Source organism: Choristoneura fumiferana, chromosome 6 (assembly GCF_025370935.1).
Source record: "Choristoneura fumiferana chromosome 6, NRCan_CFum_1, whole genome shotgun sequence".
Lineage (NCBI taxonomy): Eukaryota > Metazoa > Arthropoda > Insecta > Lepidoptera > Tortricidae > Choristoneura > Choristoneura fumiferana.
The window spans coordinates 4,039,267-4,061,099 of NC_133477.1; the positions used below are offsets into that span (position 1 = coordinate 4,039,267).

General features: G+C 35.9%; 1 protein-coding gene across 1 annotated transcript in view; it reads right to left on the bottom strand.

Moving 5' to 3' along the window:
- Positions 1-21,833, bottom strand: part of LOC141428853 (guanylate cyclase 32E-like) — a 239,106-nt gene that overhangs the window by 124,440 nt on the left and 92,833 nt on the right. The window contains exon 4 of the mRNA XM_074088889.1: positions 4,910-5,021. Coding sequence (XP_073944990.1) covers positions 4,910-5,021 — 112 coding nt within the window. The remainder of the gene's footprint in view (positions 1-4,909; positions 5,022-21,833) is intronic.

Here is a 21,833-nt window from a genome sequence, read left to right on the forward strand (position 1 = left end):
CCGAGGCTTGTATATTGCTTTTCTCAAATAAATCCAAGGAAATAATACCATGCGACTTGATAATGAACTCATATTGGAAACAATAACACTTATTTGAATTAAAAACCACTCTTTTTAGGTATTAACCGTATAAGTATCTACCTTTTTATATTCCCGGCAAAATACTCTTTCAGCTATTTTTGTAAGCTTTTCATGTTAATGTTTTTGCCACCAAACCTTGAGATGATTTCATTTATTAAAAATGACGATGCCTCATTAATTGGTTATTTTAATAAGTTATTAACAATAACTGTCAATCTTTGTTTATTATATTGAATATCTGATTTAATCTAATTAAATGATCTAGTCAAATAAGAGATTAAAAAGTAAATACACATTCACGAACAATTTTTTTCTTAATTGGCAGTACGTATGCCATAGTCAATAAAAGAAATAAGTACCCCCACCCCGTACCAAAAAAAAATCTATTTGCTGGCCATGACCTGCAATGTTGTATAAAATTCCACTGTCCTCTAATTTGAAATTAGATAGAACGAATGTTCAATAAGTGCTATACAAAGACGTACTTCGAGTTCTATCATCACGAATATAAGGACGACATTCCCTTGGCTGTTTGAGAAAAAATACTTTTTCATACAGAAAACTCTCCTTCCTCCCTCCATCCCCGCATAAATCAGCACTAAATCTCACACACCCTATTACATAATTCGAACACGTTTCGAACTTTAAAAGATTGTTTTTAAAGCAAAATGAGCACACCGCCGTTCCCGATCAAAACAAAAAATCGTACATCATTACCAGGGTTCGTAAAAAGCGAGCAAAATTCATGGAAGTGCTAGGGTTGTCATAATTGTCATATGTCATTTTATTCCCCCCCGGTTCCCGTCCCGGTCCCGGGTTCGATTCCCGTGTCGGGACAGATATTTGTATGAAAAATACGAATGTTTGTTCTCGGGTCTTGGGTGTTTAATATGTATTTAAGTATGTATCTATCTATATAATTATATTTATCCGTTGCTTAGTACCCATAACACAAGCTTTGCTAAGCTTACTTTGGGACTAGGTCAATTCGTGTGAATTGTCCCGTGATATTTATTTATTTATTCAATTTTGGTCGCATTTTACGGTCTCTGATCATTACATTAACATCAATTACCAAAAGTGTCAATTTTCTGTTCAGGCTAGGCTTTGTATATTTAAAGCAAACTGGGATTTTCCATGAATCCCAAATTCATTAAACATTGAATTACGTCAGCCATAAGCGTGGGCTAGGGTGATTAATGCATCGCTTCTAATACCTACCTGTGTAAATCTTGTCTGCGTAATCGTTTGACTTAGCCCTAATTACCCCTATTTTAGGGGTTCCCAAACTAAACGTCGCGACAACCCGTGAACGACAAAGGAGAAAAATATATTTTTATATTTATAAACTGACCAGCGATTGATCTTCACCTGATATGAATTATGTATGTTAGGAAAAATATATGTGACTTCTCCCACAAACGTCGATAAGCCAAAGGCTACTAAAAACAAAGGGAAGCTTAAAGTTCCATCTCACAGACTGGCTAAAACCAAAAAGTCGTTTCTGGGAAATTGCATAGGTGTTTTTGTTTTAAATTTCAAAAAGTATAACTGATCAAACATATGCAAAAAATAAATCTATTGTCAAGAATACATTAATATAAATAACTCTCAGTTTAAATAATATTAGCGTCCGAAGTTATAATTTGGCATTTCGTCCTCGTCCTGTACTACCAATAACAGCTTGCCCACTCTGACCTTAATTTTGTTTGTCCAGAAAGACAATGTGGTGAGTCGCAGTGTTAAATAGGTTTATGAAAAAAAAAATACATTTTTAATACAATCTTTTTGCTGCCTGTACTTTTTATTGACTGTGCCTACTGCCATTGCCATCCTACCTATTTACATTATGTATACATGTATACGTACATCAAGGTGTACTACCACTGGAAGTGAGTCAAAATGAACTTACAAGATTTGACCCAACAACAAAAAGGGCAAATTAAATAAAAACTTGTAATAAAAATGGAAAGCCCCTATCCCATTTCATAAACGTCACAGATTTGACGTTATTGTCCCATTAATTAAAAAATTGGTTTCAGTACTGGTAAATAAATGCTAATAAATTATTCATGAATAGACACATTTATCACTTATTTGCAAAATAAACTAACACGACACCAGAATCAGCTAATCACGTTAAATATTCTGATAGTTTCGTTAACTGATACACTAGTATAAATAAAACGAAAAATTATCTTAAATATATTCAAATTATAGTTCCAATGGAGTGCCGAAAAAGTTTCTCGATGAGGGCTACGGCATAGATGTCGCTCGCGTCACTGCTTAAGTGGCTAAATAACAAACAAACAAGCTGAGATATGAGGTGCATAGGGGAAATTCGTGTCGGTGCCGTTGACCATCAGTTGTGTAGCGGTATAGCACGCGGTACGGATTACCGAGGACCTGGGTTCGATTCCCAGTGATGGTCTTATTTTTCTGGTTTTTCTGTGCATCTATATTTCAGTTTGTATTTTCAATATTCAAATTATGTTTAAAACCTAAGAAGGGTCGACATAGATAGGTTGCCTTTGAAAAATGCGAAGTTCTCCTTGGGCTACTATTAAACTTCAACACCATGAGATCATGAATCATGACTCATCGATAAGAAACTGAATCACGCACCAGAGTAGAACCTTTGTGCTGCTAGATGTTGACATCCCATATATTTGCCAAAGGAATCATAGTGGCCAGTATTTTTTTCGACAAAAAAGGTCACATGTATTGACATCTTACCTATTAGGACAGATTGCTTTACTGAGGCTGTATGCGTGGGTCTTGGCTTATCAAATACATGCAGCCGCCGGATGGCATTGGTGCTGATAGGTATATCTATCGTACATACTCAAGTGCTTATAGCTTTAGTAGACTGGAAAGCTGTCTAACTACATTTAAACCTGAATACCAGTAATCATACTAGTAACTTAAATGTAAAAGTTTGTGAAAATGATTGTTACTCAAAGTCAAAGTCAAAGTCAAAATATCTTTATTCAATTTAGGCTATAACAAGCACCTATGAATGTCAAAAAAAATCTACCAACTCAATTATGTAATAGACTGAGCCAAATTAGATTATATACGATCGTAGATAGTTCCCGTGGAGTACCGATAAACAAATTCTTCGCAAACGAAGTCGCGGGCAATAGCTAGTAATAAAACAATTTACGAAAAATGTATTAATAGGACAATCAAAGCGTAAGTATTTATAGTAATTGCGAGAAAAAAAATATTATTTCTCTGAAAGAACTAATGGTTTTCTTATTCACCCAGTCCATTAAATTATTATAGGTTTTTAAATAAATCTTTCTAGATTTCGCCGGCAAAATATTATTAAAGTCTTTTGCTCTTTGCTCGACATCATAATTTTCACTATCACTTAACGACATTGTGAGAATAATAAATTCATTTTAATCGTTTATGATTTACGCTCTACAACAATTTCAAAGTTTTCGCGGTAAGTATTTCTTTTCAACCAGACACAGATATAACAAAATCGCATCGGCAAAATGGTCATTACACAAACTGGAATAAATAGAATGGCGCCACCTTCTAAGCGGAAAAAGCATAGAACTAAGACCACGTAGACTAAGAACGTAAATTTTTTGTCATGAAAATGGTCCACACACAATCTTATTTCATGCCAAAAACTAAGCAAGTACTGGCTGTTTGAGTTTATCTAAGTCACTCAAAGTAAATTAAAAAAATAATTACTTTTACTCCCCAGGGACTAAAGTACTCACTTTACTCCCGCCTCGTAGGGCTATATTGACCTACTTTTAGAGCATGAGAAGTGAAAAATATTTTTTCACGAATGAAGATGAAGTCTATGACGAGTTTACAAATTTAAATAGAAAAGGGTAACAATACTTGTTAAAATAAACATTACATCCTAAAGAAAAGTCTAGACATAAATAAAGGTCGCCTAAATATAATAAGTAAGTATAAAAACATATACTATCATATCTACCGTGCAATTTCACACTTGGGTAAAATTTTACTATTTCGGTACCGATAGCCTGCGTAGCGTAGTTTACTGCTAAAGACTATAAAAATGGGCCAAGTAATAACGCCTGGCTCGTAATTTGACGTTACGTAACGGAGGGCTTAGTACTTCCAAAGCCTACTTTTATACTTTTATGCCTAAACGTTGTTTTTGTGAGGGAGTAAAACTTCTGATGCGTAGGTCATTATCATATTTTGTGCAAGTAAACTTGTCCCAATCTAAAAAAAACTATTTCCGTTTACACTATCCATTTTCTGCGGTTATTTAAGTGAAACGATGAATAGATTTGCAGTCAGCTATACCAGAAATAAATATCGATTATCGGAATTGAAAAAGATGCTCAGTAGGTATATATGTAATATTTGTAGCGTGGTATAACGGAGTGGTACCTCCATACAGATAGGGACAGAGTATTCTGTGCAAAATGTTATAATGACCCACCTGTAGTTACTATTATTCTATAGCTAGTGTTGCCAGATCCGTTTTTCTAAATATCGGGACTTAAACGTAAAAAAAGCGGAACTGAGATAAAAAAGCGGGACATAGAAAGAAAACAATTATAGTTAAAATCCTTTATTTATATTGAATTGAATTGCGCGACGCGCGAGCGGCGTCCCTGCTCCCTGCCCTCGCCCCGCACCCAATCTCGTGCGTCTCACCGTCTACAAATGTTCAACAAAGTACCTACTGTGGTGAATTGGCTACTTTCGTGAAAAAGCGGGATTTTAAGCGTCCCGCTTAGGGGTCCGGCGGGAAGTGTCCTGAGAGGGTTAAAAAGCGGGACATCCGGCAACACTAGCAATAGCACCCTTTTACGTGACTTACATGTGATATGAGAGGTAAGTTCCACGCCGCTGCTAGCTTGGCTTCAGTGTGGCAGGTGCCGTCCGGGCCAAAGAACGCGACCACACCTAGGTCCCGCATCTGAGTCATCACCCTGTACAAGAAAAATAACACATCACTAAATCTGTGCTAAATATTAAAATTAGAACATTCAAAATCATCGAGATGGAGCAAGTGCATTTTTCTGTTCAAATGTTTTATTGTAAATGCCATTTTGTGAAGTTGATAATTGTAAAGCCACGCCATTTTTTATGCTGGTTGTTCTTTAATAATATTTAGATTTTTTTTTCAAGTTTCTTAATGCTCGGTGTGAAAAGTTGTATGAGCCACTCAGGAGCAAAATTATTTTCATCTTGGGCATTAAACATTTGAATCCCTCATTACGCTCAGGATTCTAATTGTCTATTGTAGAATCCTTCACTACATTTTGGATTCAATGTACGTCCTCGCCAAAAATACACCATTTTACTCCCTTGTGTCAGAAATAACTATTTATTGCTTATTATTATAAATAAAACCGGCCAAGAGCATGTCGGACACACGCCCAAAATGGGGTTCCGTAGCCATTACGAAAAAATTAAGTAATATTTTTCTAAGAATTTCGTATTTTATATGGAATCTTCCATAGTTTAGGTAGGTATATTTTATACCTTAGGCTACTATTTGCTCTTAAACTATTAATAATTCAAAAGCAAACTTAACCGTTATAGTCTTCCTTGAAAGTTTGATATACTTAATACCATCCTGAATTTTTTCAAATTTTTCCACCCACTGGTTTAGATTTTAGAGGGGGGAGACGCTCGATCTTAATGAAAAGTTGCACCTTAAAGTTGAATATTTCGCAAAAAAATCGTCTTAGCAAACCCCTAATAGTTTTAAAAGACCTATCCAACAATACCCCACACTATAGGGTTGGATGAGAAAAAAAAATCACCCCCACTTTACGTCTATGGGAGGTACCCTAAAAAAATTGTTCTTTAGTTGTTTATTGTACCATTTTGTTGGCATAGTTTACATATATATCCGTGCAAAATTACAGCTTTCGAGCATTGATAGTCCCTGACACCTGACCTTTAAAAATGAGTATAATAATCTTTCATAAAGTCGACGGCATAGTCCCCAGGAGACAAGCAGCGTTTACGTGTTGAATGGCCCGGTTCAAACGTTTTACGAAATAGCTGGCAGGCCGGCCGGTCGCCAATCCTTTTTACCCGGCGCAAAGAAATCTCTTTTATGAGTTCCTTCGCGCCTGCAGGGCTACTACGAAACTCGAAACTCGAAGTCATATCGTACCGTCCCTCTCGCTCTCGTATTAAATAGTATAAGTGTCAGAGGGACCGCACGACACGAACTTCGAGTTTCGTAGTAGCCCTGTTGGATCCAATGGACCTAGAGTTTGTATCATAATTGGTAGAGTGACCTCTTCGAATCACTTGTGAGTACAATAGACGTGTTCGTTAAGTACCTAGGTAAGGATGAAGCTTATATAGTGAAAATACAAAATAGATGTACGTAGGTACTGTTTACATAAAACAATACAATTGTTTCCGACATGTTATTTATTTTAGTTATTATTAGCTTTATCTGTCAGTTCCGCTCCCGAGCTCTATATCCTGTACATTTGTAAATTTCGCCAAATCCCTTTTAGTGCACCCCTATGGCCCTCAAGAAATGTCTTAGTGATAAATTTCAAGTGTCTTGTAGTTCATCAGGCTTTAGGTTGTATGTTAGTCAATAAATCAAGTCACGTTTTCGTTGTCTGTGAGATCCTACTTCAATTAAATAAAATTAAATGAAATTTAATTATTTGCCGTATTGCAAATTTGCAATGGAATAGAGTGCGGGCTTGACAGCACAGCTCGGTCGTGGGCGTTAAGCATAACATTAAGTAGTTAAGTTTTAATTAAGTAGGGTACAATTGTTCTAAGTGAGCGCAATATTCGCCAATAAACGTCATAGTTTGGCGAAATTAGTTATGTAAATAAAATTATGTACCTTTTTTTGAGAATAAATTAAAAAAAAAATTATAGATAAACTAGTCGTTACCCGGGACTCCGTCCGCGTAGATTTCGGTTTTTGCTATCCCGCGGGAACTATGCAATTGTTCCGGGATAAAAACTATCCTATTGTCCTTCCCCAGGACGCAAACTATCTATAATACGAGTTTATCGGATTTCAACTAAACCGGTTCAGCGGTTTACACGTGATGAAGTTACAAACAAACAAACAAACAGTTACAAGCTTTCGCATTTCTAATATTAGTGAGATACTTAACCTTAGATTACTTTTATTTGCTTATTCAAGACGAAACATCAAAACTTCCTTAATCCTTTAAATACACTACATATTTATGACTTACTTAATTATGTTTTGCTTTTGAACACTGTATCACGGTATCCTGTATTTACGCAGAATTATTGTTTACCGACTGTTTAATTTGCCAACTCCCAATTTTACTCCGAAACCAAAACTTTTTCTCAGTGTATTTTCTTATGCTTTTATATGTAGAACACAGTAAGGTCTAACTTTCATAAAACAAACCTAAGTTTGTTTTATGAAAGTTCCGAAGAAAATATAGTTAAAGAGAAAATCATGAGTTGGGAAATGGAACAGTTTGGCAAATGAAATATTGTGGAATCTGGGCCAGGGCACAAAACACAGATAGTTCAGAAGTCAATCTCATGTATGTACTTCACTTTTCATACCTACGCTCGGCGGTCGCTCTAAGGTTGTCAACTATGGGTTATGCGCAAAAAAACTATCGTGGTAGTGGCGTATCTAGTTGTTTGATTTATTGTTGAGAATGAAACGGGAAGAATGGAAATATAAATTGACTAGCTTTTGCCCGCGGCTCCGCCCGCGTGGTATTAGGTTATCGCGCGCTGTTCCCTCGGGAACTGTGCATTTTTCCGGGATAAAAAGTAGCCTATGTCACTATCGGGCCCATAAACTATCTCAATGCCAAAAATCACGTCGATCCGTCGCTCCGTTACGGCGTGAAAGACGGACAAACACACAAACATACAAACACACTTTAGCATTTATAATATTAAGTAAGTATGGATTACTAAAATATTTTAATTTTAATGTCATTGTTATATTATAAATTTGTCACAGAAAATATCTTGCGACGATTTCGTTATTGGCGAAATCCGCGATTATTTAATTTAAACAACGGTCCACTGAACAGTTAAAATAACTTTTTTTTTTGTTGCTCCATTATTGCACAAAAAAGTTAACAGACGCGTCACGCGTGTCTCACTGCGGATGGCACTTGTTTGCGCTCGCATTGGTCCCAACCGGTCCGAGATATCGTGTCCGTGAGCAGTGTCTATGTGTGTGCTGCTCGAGCGCACATGTATGGAGATTAATTTCTGAACTATCTGTGTTTTGTGGCTAGGTGTTTTCTCTACTGACCCAGAAAATGTAACGTCCAGCAAAACAATTTAATGCAAATGTCTCCTGGAACCACTTCACTTACTAATCGACATAGCCGTTATTGCTGACCTGAATTCCAAATGTGATTCAAATTAGGCCACAGGATAAATGTCACTGAACTAAGTAACTTGATTGACCTAGCTAGATACGAGCGATTGATTCATTTGCAATTAATTTTGCAAGTGGATCCTATAGTGTCTGGTCTGTAATAACAATAACCTGTGTAATTTTTGACCCTCGGCACCACGTCATGCTCCGAAACCAAATGATCAAATTTTGATGCAGTTTTTTAATCGAAAGCTAGTTGAAAGAAAGAAAGAAAAAAATATTGCCACAAAATAACTAAAATAATACATTTATTCCACTTTCTGCTGGCATTGCTATACAATCTATTAATATTGCTTGTGGCAAAAGGGACCGGCTCAGCATAAGCCGAGTCCACGCAGCGAGCCGCGAGACCACGACGCTGGTTTTCAGCCTGGCGCACATAAAACTATGCTAGGATGTCTATATATTTAAAAAAATATATTTTTTTATACGACTGGAAGGCAAACGAGCAAGTGGGTCTCCTGATGGTAAGAGGTCACCACCGCCCATAAACATCTGCAACACCAGGGGTATTGCAAACGCGTTACCAACCTAGAGGCCTAAGATGGGATACCTCACGTGCCAGTAATTTCACCGGCTCTCTTACTCTTCACGCCGAAACACAACAATGCAAGCACTGCTGCTTCACGGCAGCATGAATATGAAATTAGCTTACCTATGTGAATATAATATAATTCTACGTACTTTCAAAGAGTTCTAAGAGATGTTTTGGTAAATAATAGTTTTAGCTGGGTTTGAGATATCGAGCTCTGAAATAACAATGTCAAGAGTTTAGAAAAAAAAAATGCTATAGAAGGAAACATATTACATAACACGGCAGGATTATTTTAAGTTTAGATTAATTTATGTGACATTACCATGCCCACCCAGGGCCCATAATAAAACTAGTAAGTACCTACTTAGTTATTAAGATCTGTACAATACTATGGTTGCGATATCTATCATAATTTGATTGCTTAGTAGCGACATCTCTTGTCTGTGTGAGCGGTTGGTTCCGAAAGAGTGTGACGTCTCTCGATGAGAGCGGAACATAGATGTCGCTAGTGCTGCTGCATAAGTAGCGTAGTAGAAATAAGCAACCTGAGATATGTATGCATAGGAAAAAATCGTGTCTAGATTCCTGTCCAGCGGTGGTGTAGGGGTTATAGCACGCAGCACGGATTGCTGAGGACCTGGGTTCGATTCCCAGCGCTGGTCTCTTTTTCTGGTTTTTCTGTGCATCCATGTCTCAGTTTGTATTTTCGATTAATGACACCATTTACACAAAAAAGCAGGGACACAAGCAGGTGGCAATTAGTTTCACATAATACATACAATAAGTAGTTATTTTAAGGATTGAGTAAAGTACACGAGGACTAGCGAGGTTAACATACTTTGTTTATTTATTCGCTCTTCAATTAGTTTATCTGCTTTTAGGACATTTGTGTGTTTTTGATCGTTGTATAATTTGACACTTGAGATATTTTTACCCAATGTTTAAGAGTCCCCAGTACGCTCGCGTCCCCATACAAACGTAGTTTCGTTCTAATTTACAAGCAGTGCCCTTAGTGTAAGTTATCGGTTACAAAATACGTCTCGATCGCGTTCGCGTTAAAATCTCAATTTGTATAGAAACACGAACATCGCAAACGGTCCGCTAGAGGCGCTGTTCGTGTTTCCATATAAATTGAAATTTTAACGCGAACGCGATCGATACGTACTACCGATCAAAACGCAACTTTGCAAGTATAATGGGAGCAGCCATTACGATGTTTATAATTAGGTTTATTTAGTTAAAATAAAATTTAACGGAAAAAAACAATAACGAATTTCCATTTCTCATACAAAATTTAAAATTAATGTTATTATATTTTGTTACATTGAATACGAACGAAAACTAATTATAAGCATCAAAATAGCTGCTCCCATTATAGTCGCAAAGTTTTATTTTGTTTTAGTGTGTTGTTTGTAAATTAGAACGAAACTACTTTTGTATGAAAATGCGATCAGCGGCGAGCGTACTGGCGACTCTTAATTCATTTGTGCCAAAACCACACGTTACAGTAATTAGACACTCGGGACTTAATCACGCCTTTTATGTTTAGGTATGTTAAAATTACCTCGACACATCCACGTGTTAAGAAACTATTATGGGTAGAAATGGCGGAAGTATAAAAAACTTCGTTTTTGTACTTTTTTCGGATTATAATTTGGAAGTTTAGATACAAATACAGACCTATATAATTATATTATACAAGGTGTTAATTAAATAACTGAAAACCAGAAGAGTAGAATCGATTACACAATGTTTTAAATCAGGTTGTGTTTTGTGTCTTTAAATCCCTTTTTTATTGTGCCCAGTCTAAAAGTTACGACTGCAAAAGGCGCCAGTTAAATATTTTAGCGAGGTTGCATACTATTTCGATAATTTTAATACTGGCCGGTTTGCTGTCACTGTGTGATTTTCTTCTAAAAACGTCAAAGCGCAACTGACAAAAACAAATCATGAGTGTAGAGTTAGAAATTAAGTAGAATTACTGACTTAGCAAGACACACGGACATCTTTTAAAATAATGAAGATATTCAAAAATAAATTCAATCAACTTACTTAAAATGAAACAATATTTTTGGGGGTCTGAGGTTTTCAGTTTTTAATTACTTAACCTTGTATAGATGGGCCTATGTTCTCCCCCAAATAAATGCTATTATTATTTATTATTATAGGTAAAATAATATTTTGTGTCTGTAATTCGATAATTGAATTCAATTTTAATAATAATTCACTGCAATAGCCAAATTGAATTTCTGTGCTAACTACTTTTCGCTGGTTTTCGTGTCGTCACGTCATGTATGTGTTCCTAGGTAGGTATATTAAGTGTTTAGGTACACATAAAGTGTTTAATTTTAAATGGGCCCACGCCCCACTGAGCAACAAAGTTGGCCGCAATTATGCTGTTAAATTTATACTATTCGATATTTATTATTGTTATTTTTTCTTCTGGTGTTTATTTCTGTGTACCTTTTGAATATGGTGTACATGGGTGCTTCTCTCTCTTTCAATTTTAAAGGTATAAATGTGAAAGTTTGTGTCTTTTTTCGTTGGTTTCTTATTCTGTAAAAATTGTTAAATCTGGCGAAATTTGCTTTACTTTCAACTTAACTGATTATTAATCTATTTATAAAAAACATCTTCCGTATTATCTAAGTACATACTCGTAAAGATTGTGAAAGAGACATCAAAAAGATAAAAGCGACAATATTTCTACAACCAATTCCCACTGTCAATGACATAGTTTATTTATTGGATATCATCCTTTTCAGGCCCATTCACCCATTTCTTTTAGAACTCTTATTTATTATATATAGTTGCATAAGGGGATTATCGTGTATTCACTAACATTCAATCCCTTAAGATAAACTACGTGTTACTAGCTCTTGCCAGCAACTTTGTCTGCCTCCCAAGGGATACTGTTGGCCTGAAAAAATTTTTAGATTCGTTTCAATACTTCTGGAAATTTCCTCCTAATAAAGAGACTAGTAAAATGTAAGTTTTTTATTATGCAACTTTAAAGCATGAACTTTATCGCTGTACCCGAATGAAATAATACCGTATTCCTTACAACTAACTAGACAAAACCGATTAACAAAGGCGAACTTCTCCTGTAAGAGAAAAGGAGTTAAGCTATTGATTATACTCGTACTACTCAAAATAGGCACACATAGACGTAGAGTTGCTGAGAACAGTCCGTTTAAAGTGAAGAACTTAAGAAGACGATGACGGTCAGATACGTTATCGGACAGATCCGAGTTTGATTCGCTAATAGATCATTTTTGAACATGAAACTACCGTGAGACTCACTCATATTAAAAATATTGTAACGGATAACTCACGAAACTCAATTTAAGACGTGAGTTATCCATTACAATAAATAACATTTAATATGAGTCAAATCATTTATTTAACAGAATCGTTTTCCGTCAGGCCTGTTAATTGGCAGATTTCCCTTAATCACGCCAGAAATTGAGAGCAACTTTATCGATTTTTTTTTTCGAGTTTCCTAATATTTTATTGAAGGTTCTTATGAAACTTAGGAAAATTAGGACGCAGAAATAACGTAAAATTAAACAAAAAAATGGGACAAAATTGACACCATTTGACCTAGTCTAGCAAAGCTTGTATCATGGATATCCCGTCGTCATTAAGAAAACTTAAAGATTACGATAGCGCTACTTCTTTTGAGTCGCGGGAAATTCAAAATCACATTCAAAATGGGGTCTCGTGACCAGATTTATCGCTGCAAACTAGTGACGAGCGACTACATGTTGCCGCACCTCTAGGATTAGAAAGGTCTATTGTGTAACGTTTCTGATACTCGCGATCACAATCAAATGACAGATTTTGCGTTCAAAAACTGTCATTTAATACGATGCAATTTTTGAAAATTTTAACGGGATTTTTTATGAAATGCTGTTTTTTGCGGATTACTAATGTATTTCACCAAATTATCTTTGGCAAAAAAAAAATATGTTAAAACAACTTATCAATTTTGTAAAAAAATATTTGTTAAAACAACTTACCCCAATTTTGTAAAGTAAAATAAAAGTAAGTAAAGTATTTAGGCATTCTAAAAATTTCAAAACTTTCTCCGCTGTAGGTTTTATTGTGAAAATTCCATTCAACTGAAAATTCCTAGCCTCGACTATATTACTTTGACACAACCTCTGTCACGGACGTCAACAAAGGGTTGAACAAATTTTGTGCGCCGTTTTGATGTAAGAACAGATGTCGATGAGTTTAGTACGATATTCGCGAACGAAAGGCGAAGGTATCTTTACTGATTAAAATTTTAATGAGATACTCTGAAATGAATACGGATCAAAATTTCATTATTTGATGCTAGAATCTTTGAAAATGAAGGAGGATTTTAACTTTTAACCACCTACGTGCGGTCTCTCAGACCTTAGCAGATTTAAAAATGATAATATTTCGATGCAATGGCGGCGCACAAACTTCTAATGATCTTGTACCTTTTCCTGGGGGGCAATCAATGGCCACCATGTCATTGTGGTTGACACGTTTGGACTTTTTTTTAATTTAGTAAGTATAATACTGGTGACAGCGGTCTCCAAGACCTTACTTATAGGTACTCGTAGGTGGCTGGGTAATATTCTTAAGAGGTCTCCCAGACCGAACGTAGTCGGTTGTGTGTGTTATATTTGTGATTTTTTTTAGTATATAATTCATTTTTAGTATATTGTTTAGTTTTTAGTAAACCATGCTTTCTAGCGACACCATCACAAAAGGTGGTTACAAGCATCGATATATATGTACATAAATCAATGGTTACAAGAAGTGTCGTCATTGAATGCAAGAGACCAATTTGTCTCGAATGTTCGAACGTATTATGTATTGTATGTATTCGACTGCCAACAAAAATGTCTGTTTTGAGTGTTTGCAATAAAATTTTATAAAAATAAAAAGTTTCTGTAAAATTAATTCACTTAAATAACTTGGTTGATCATACAATTTGATGAAAGTTTAGCAATAATCTTTATGTTATGTTCCTCTATTTTGAGATCTCATATACCTTTAGGGTAAGTAATTCTAAAGTAAGAACTAAGAATAGAAGTACTTAAGTAATACTGAAATGTGCTAAGTTTATAAAAAAGTCTATTGATTTATTTTGTAATGTTTATTGTCAATAAATAGGAAAGACTGTGAGAATTGTAGGTATTACTGTTTTAATAAATATAAACTAAATTTGTGTAGTTATTGCATAAAGCATATCCTTTAAAACTAGTGGTCTCCTAGACCGCACATCGGTGATTGTGTTTCTAAAACAGGACGTAGGTATTTAAGGGTTTAATATCGAGTGTAAGAAGAGGCTAAAAGACTAAAGATATTTTAAAGGTCCTATAGAATAAGGTGTAGGTACAGTACAGGGAATTAATTAATAGGGATAATTTGAAGATCAGAGCGCAAGTCCCTGGCTCCAGTAAGTGAGGTCGTGCCTCCTGTTCTCGAAGCGATTCACTCCACTTTTGAATGCCACTGTAATTTTAAACATACTAATATTATAAATACGATAGTGTGTGTTTTGTATGTTTGTCCGTCTTTCACGTCAAAACGGAGCTATCGACGTGATTTTTGGCATAGAGATAGTTTATGGGCCAGAAAGTGTCGCTACTTTTTAGGGTTCCGGAGCCAAAATGTCAAAAACGGAACCATTATAGTTTCGCCATGTCTGTCGGTCTGTCTGTCCGTCCGCGGCTTTGCTCAGGGAATATCAATGCTAGAAAGCTGTAATTTTGCACGGATACATATGTAAGCTATGCCGACCAAATGGTACAATAAAAAATATTTTGTTTAGGTACCTGCCATTGACGTAAAGTGGGGGTAATTTTTTTTTCTCATCCAACCCTATATTGTGGGGTATCGTCGGATAGGTCTTTTAAAACCATTAGGGGTTTACTCAGACGATTTTTCGATTTAGTGATATGTTTGCGAAATATTCAACTTTAAGGTGCAAATTTTCATTAAAATCGAGCGTCCCCCCCTGTAAAATCTAAACCAGTTTGTGGAAAACTTTGAAAAAATTCAGGATGGTATAAAGTATATTAAACTTTCAAGGAGAACTATAACGGCTAAGTTTGTTTGAGAATTATTCGTAGTTTTTGAGTAAATAGCAGCCTAAGGTATAAAATATACCTAAACTTGGAAGATTCCGTATAAAATAAAATAATGCAGTGTCAGTAAAACCCTGTTCCAGAGCACAGTATATCGTCACTATATTTAAAAAACTCGTAGCTCAAAATAGATAATTTTTCTGAGTGAACTTTATAGACATTACATCAAGGTTCAATTTTGTTGACATATTGATTTTAGATACGAGATTTTTTTCAAAGTAGTGACGATATAATATATTTATGGGTTCACTTTATGTTGGTTACTGAAGTTCCGCGTCAAAAAATGCACAACCCTATCAATTAACTAAAATGCCAAACAAGCTTAATTTAATTTCCGGTTCAAGCGCCTCCAGTCTAAAGTTATAAAATACTTGGCATAATTGAATAAAGTAGGTAATTATAAATATCTTCCGACCGCGGCATAATATAAAGTAATCTGTAACATAATTGAAGCTGGCAAGGAAAATTAATTACGATTACATTAAAACGTGCTTGAAATCAATTAATCTTGAAAATCATGAAACCGCTGTCAGATAATTGGGACTCATTTTGATGAGGGCTAACATACGTATATATAAGGTATATGACATTTAAAACCCCAACGCTCTTAAATAAAAATTTACTTTTGAAATATTTATCGCCTTCAGAATAAAAATAAACAAAGGTACCTATGACATGAGTTTTATTTTGTCTATGGACTGTATTAACAAAAGACCAACAAAATGAACCCCTTTTCTAATAATTTAAGAGTATTTTTGTAACACATATCTTTAAACGATAGTGACAGAAGGGGTCCTTGTAGGACTACGGAACTTCAAAATTACACGTAGCAGTATATGGTCATTTTATATTGATTGACGGAACCCCTTTAGTATTTTTTAACATTCGGCGCAAAAAGAGGGGTGTTATAAGTTTCACCGCTATGTGCGTATGTCTGTCTGTCTGTCTGTGGCACCGTTGCTCTTAAGCGGATGGACCGATTTGAATGCAGTTTTTTTATTTGAAAGCAGGTTTTCTAGCGATGGGGGTTTTTTTTTAGTTCAGATATTGAACTTTGACGTGACAAAGTTGGGGTTTTCCAACTTTTCGTTGGTTAGATTATTTATTATTATTATTTATCCTTGTAAGTGGCATTAGAAATAAACATTACATATGAAGGGTCCACGGAAAAAAACATGTCTAGTCACTTTTTTTTAAATGAGATTATAATGCCAAAATGTAGAGCTCACAAAGTAAATAATCTGAAAACAATAAAAAAAAAATTGTTTTGATCTTTTAAATAAATGGTAACCATAGTAATTGTTCGTGATGAATAACTTTCAAACCGCTATAACTCAAAAAGTTGCTTAGGTGACTAGACACGTTCTTTCCGTGGACCCTTCATATACATTTCAGCTGTCTCTCTATTATAGTTTTTAAACGAGCAACCGGACAGTGAAGCGGCACTGACAGTGTACAATTTGTCAGCACTAAGACATGGAATCCTAACTACTCTGAAAAAACCTATTCTCTGCTCCCTAATCTCCCAATAACTCGTCTTGTAATTAATCAACGCTTCTTGGCTATCGTTGATCCCGTTCATTTGTCTCTAAAAGCCGTAGCTGTTAACGACACGGTTTTACTGCCGTGAAAACCAACGGCAAGATTTACGGTCAACAATAATACAGAACACAATAACCTATTGTTGGCGCGTATATTGACTGTGGTTATTAATGTAACAAGTCCTTTCATCTGGACATCTAAGGATTAAGTATAATCCCTTATGCCCGTGGGGTACGTATCTATTTGCATAATTTTTGAAACTCATAATGTAAGTAATGTTTCTCATAAGATTTTGTTAGTCGTCATCTTTTTCGCACCGAGACCGTAAATTTATCAGAAAATTTTAAAATTCTGTAGAATTTTTTAGGTTAGGTTAGGTTTGTTTTATAACAATTCGAGACAATTAATGAAATAAGGGAAAAAAAGAGTTATGTCAAACAACTATTATGAGAAACATACATTATGACTGATCAAAGAAGAAAGAAAGAAAATACATTTATTCGAGACCAAATTACAGAAACGACAGCCAGACGAGAAAAACAATGTCACGAAACGGACGCACCTCAGCATCATGCCGGCTCGAGAGCCAGCGCTGGTCTTCCAATGGGATCGTGAGGTCGTCATTGCACGCTGCACGTGCGACCGGACCGTATCACAGTGTATATATATAAAGCTAAAGCAGTATGGAAGCTACGAACAAATCGATCGAAACGAACACATACAGACGCGCGCTCTACATGGCCCCGAAGGGGGTCTCGCGGTACTGCAGTCACGGGTGACGCGTCGAGATGAAGCCGCGTTGAGTTGTTTCAACTGCGTGCACTCCAGACAATCCGCTACCGCGATATTAAAAACTGTGCCTGGAAAATATTGTGCAGTGTATAGCTGCTTGAACACGGATCCTTCAAAACCGGGGCTTTCATTTTTTAAACTCCCCGCTGATGTTGAAAGGTAAGAATGATTTACTATTTTTTCTTTTATAAAACGTTTGGTTGTTTCGGTGATAGGTAGGTATTGCCCACTGACTTAAAGGCCATAAATTGTTTAAAAGACGACTCAGGGTTTATTTAAATTAGTTGTAAGAAATGTACCTACCTATCGTTCTATCAGTTTCTCAGTTGTTGTTTTTTTTTATATATATGTTTATTACATTTAGGGGCTGTTTCACCATCCATTGATTAGTGTGAACTGACAGTTAAATGGGATGTTGCCTCCGTCTATTCAAACAAAACAAATAGAGATCACATTTAACTGGCAGTTAACACTAATCAATAGATGGTGAAACAGCCCATAGATTAAAAAAGAGGCTATATTCAATAGATTTTATTGACCAACACAATTGATTGAATTGAATATTTGCCGTTTTTAAAGCGCGCGTTTTTAGTGGTGAAAAATATAATTGATAATTACGCAACTTTCAGAATAGTTATTTTTAGCTATTCGACCGTTCGATATACACATACAGCCCAAACTAAACATTATTTTTAATTCAATTTTACAAAAAAATAAGTGGACAACCCTAACGCTCCATTTGCATTGGAGCGTAGATATTTATCTCAAAAAATATGCCTAGCTTCCATACTGCTTTAGCTTATATATATACTGTGACCGTGTCTTACTGTGAGTGAACGCGACCATTTATGATCAGTGCTGCCAACACAAGGGCGTTATAAGTAGGTATTTGACTTGGGTGACACTCTTCTATCAACTGTGTGAGCCGACATCGACCCGTTTCTGTGTTCTCCAAATATTACAATAACTATTTTCAAATCTAGAATGAATGAATATTTACAAGGCAAGTACGCTCCATCTTCGGGTCTATGCGTCTGTTACAGCTGAATGTTGGCGTATTGCCCGTAAACAACTTCTTTCGTGACCAGACCAATGTGAGAGCAACATGCCAAACTTGACATACACTTTTAAATTGCTTCATACGCTGTAATATATATCACTGAAAAGCTCGTAGTCTGTCTTTTAGCTTGCATTGTATCCCACTGTTGGGCAAAAGTCTCCTTTTTTCTTCCACTCGTCTCTACTTTTCGCCAAATCTTGCCAGTCTCAATGGAAACGGTCCCAATCGTCCCGCCATCTCCTCCTAGGTCGAAAAAAGCCCACGCTTAACCCTGGGCCTAAGTCTAAGCCTAGGTAAGAAAATATTCAAAGTAATTTCGTAAAAAAAGCCTTAAATCTAGTACGACCCCAAACTCAAACCTACTGTCATCTGTTTGAGGGGCTATAAGTTAATTCACTACGCCATCACGACTTTTGTAGGTATACATCAACGAACCGTATCTATTTTCTTACTCTGTAATATAATGAAATCTATAACTAAATATAAACAAAGCCACTTAGGTTTTATGCGTATAATCTGAGACCAGAAGCTTTTTACGTCCTCCATAATGTTCTAATGTGGGTGTTTATAATATAAGTGTTAATGCTATTGTTAACGTAGAAACACAGATAAAAGACTACTGTTGAGATAAAATATAATTTACAAGTTAGTAGTGTACACAGACGGACACCTTTATTTGATTGGTCGCACATTGGACCTTGAAAAAAATAGACTTAACGCTGTAAACGAACCCTAATCACAGAATAACTAATAGTATTACCGTACAGAAGGGACTCTCTTAAACAAAAGTCAAGCTTAGGTATAAATCGTTGCCCACTCTTACGGCTTGCACGCGAAATTGAAACTTATCATGTTACACGAGCGTTCATATTTCGTTGGGCACCGTTGACTCGAAACCGGTTTGGCGCCAAGAGCACAGGGTTCCCACTCGCCGATGAATAAAACCTTCACCCATCTGATAACCACACCACACACACACACACACACACACACACACACACACACACACACACACACGCACGCACGCACTCACGCACGCCAGTCGGTGTTTAATATGGATTCAATAAACTACCTTTAATAAATAAGTAAATATACTTAAACCTACATAACAACAAAGCATGAAAATGATAACTTACTTATCTATCTACTTACCTTTGCCTACTACAGATTTCCGTATTGGCGAAATCATGTCTTAATATTATTTCTGACCAACCAATTAAAGAATTGTATCAGTAGATAATTACAAACATACGAAACTATTACTAGGCAGGGACTTAGGAAATTAGAGAAGTAAAGAGAACGGCCGACCTTTCAATATCTTTCGGAATGTTGAAAAATGATAATTCCGATTCCTTTGTCTTATTTTTATTTATACATCCGTAAACACAACAATATAACTTATACGAATTATATCGTTTCGAAGTCATTGTTGCTAATAAAATAAGTAGGTGCAGGTGCCTACACAAATCACGCGCGACGCGTCCAGCGTGCGAGCCGAGCGGCAACCCACTGCCGTGCGCCTAATGATTAGGCGCTCCGGCCGAACGTACCCAAACTGCGGAGTGTCCAACCCCTGCCCTAATTCCGTCTATTTTTACCAAGTTTTTCCTTAACGAAATTGTCCCCCGGTTAGTGTAATATAAGAGCCACTTAGAGAAACGTGCTCAATGTAGATTTTAGTAGGAAACAGAGAATTTATGGAATTTATATTAAATAATAAATAAAAAAGCCTTTTATTTCCTGCATATTTAAATATTTTTACAATACGCATTATATCAATTCAAATCAAATTATTATTATTATATTAACTATTTGAAATTTACAAAGTAACATAACTAACTTTACTAACTTTCAATTAAATTCCAATTGAAATATAAAACAAAACTAATCATGCAAGCATGCAAGAACCCCTCTTAGGTAAGGGTGAAGGCCTCCTCCAGATTTTTCCATTACTCTCTTTCTTTAGCTTTTAGTTTCCTGTCCTTTCCTGACAATTTTATTAGATCATCTTCCCATCTTGCTTGTGGTCTTCCTCTCTTTCTAATACTCACTGGGCCCGGCCATGATGTTAGCCTAGCTGTCCATCGGTCATCGTTCATTCTTACTACATGTCCCCCCAACGCCACTTCAACTTTAACGCGTAGTTTAGAGCGTCTGTTACTTTTGTTCTTTACGTATATTGGAGTGCGGTATTTTTTGTTTTTTTCGTGTTTCTGATTCTCCTTTCCATACTCCGTTGACAGGTTCTGATTTTGTTTTTGATTCGTAGAGTGAACTTCCATGTCTGACATGCGTAGGTAAGAGATGGGAGCAGACAGGTATCCCAATATCTTTTTAATAATAGACATGCGCCTTGTACTTTTAAGTACCTCTTTCATACTCCAAAATTTTCTCCATGTGCTTGTGATTCTTCTTTCCACTTCGTGTTCATTATTTTGTTTTGAGAATGAAATTTGTTTGCCGAGGTATATATAACTGTCAACATAATTATTCTAATGGCTCTTAGTTAAGATATATGGGAAATTTTATGCTGTTAGCTTTATTCGAAAAATCGAAGTTCGAGTCGCTCCATCCCTCTGATACTTATACTATTCCATACGAGAGTGAGAGGGACGGTACGATACAAACATCGATTTTCGAATTTCGGGTTAGGCCCTCTGGTAGGATATAGCAGGCTTAACTAACTGAATTCGGTACCGCGTCTTACTCACGTATCCCAAATCACCCTGATTTTAAGTAATATAACTGATATTGAATGAAAGTTAATCCAGATCACTCACGTCTTAAATCGAGTTTAACTTGACATGGTCCGGGCTAATTCGTAGCCCTTCCTACTTCTTTTCATCTTAGGAATGGCTACGAATTAGCCCGAAACATTTTGAGCTAAGCTCGATTTATGACGTGAGATATCCGGATTAACTTTGATTTAATATTAGTGAGTCTCACAATAGTTTTATTGCTTAAAATATTCCACGGCTTTCTCTGACAGCTTTTTGAGGTCATCCATGTGTCTATCGAACTTAGTGATCGGATCTAGATTTAAGTTTTAATTTTTAGTTTTCATTTGTATTTCTTACACAGTTTTGCAGTGACACGTACGACAAATAATGATAATAGTAGTTTTATGTTCAAAAGTAACATACAACCAGACTAATTTCGCAAACTTTAAAACATTAAATTTTTCAGGATGTATTTCAGGGCCATCGTGGTCTTTAGGTTAGGTTGCTCCGGGAGTCCCACATACCCGTCCCGGTCCCCCAGCCGGGCGGAATGCGTAACTGCATTCTCTCCCCAAAAAAA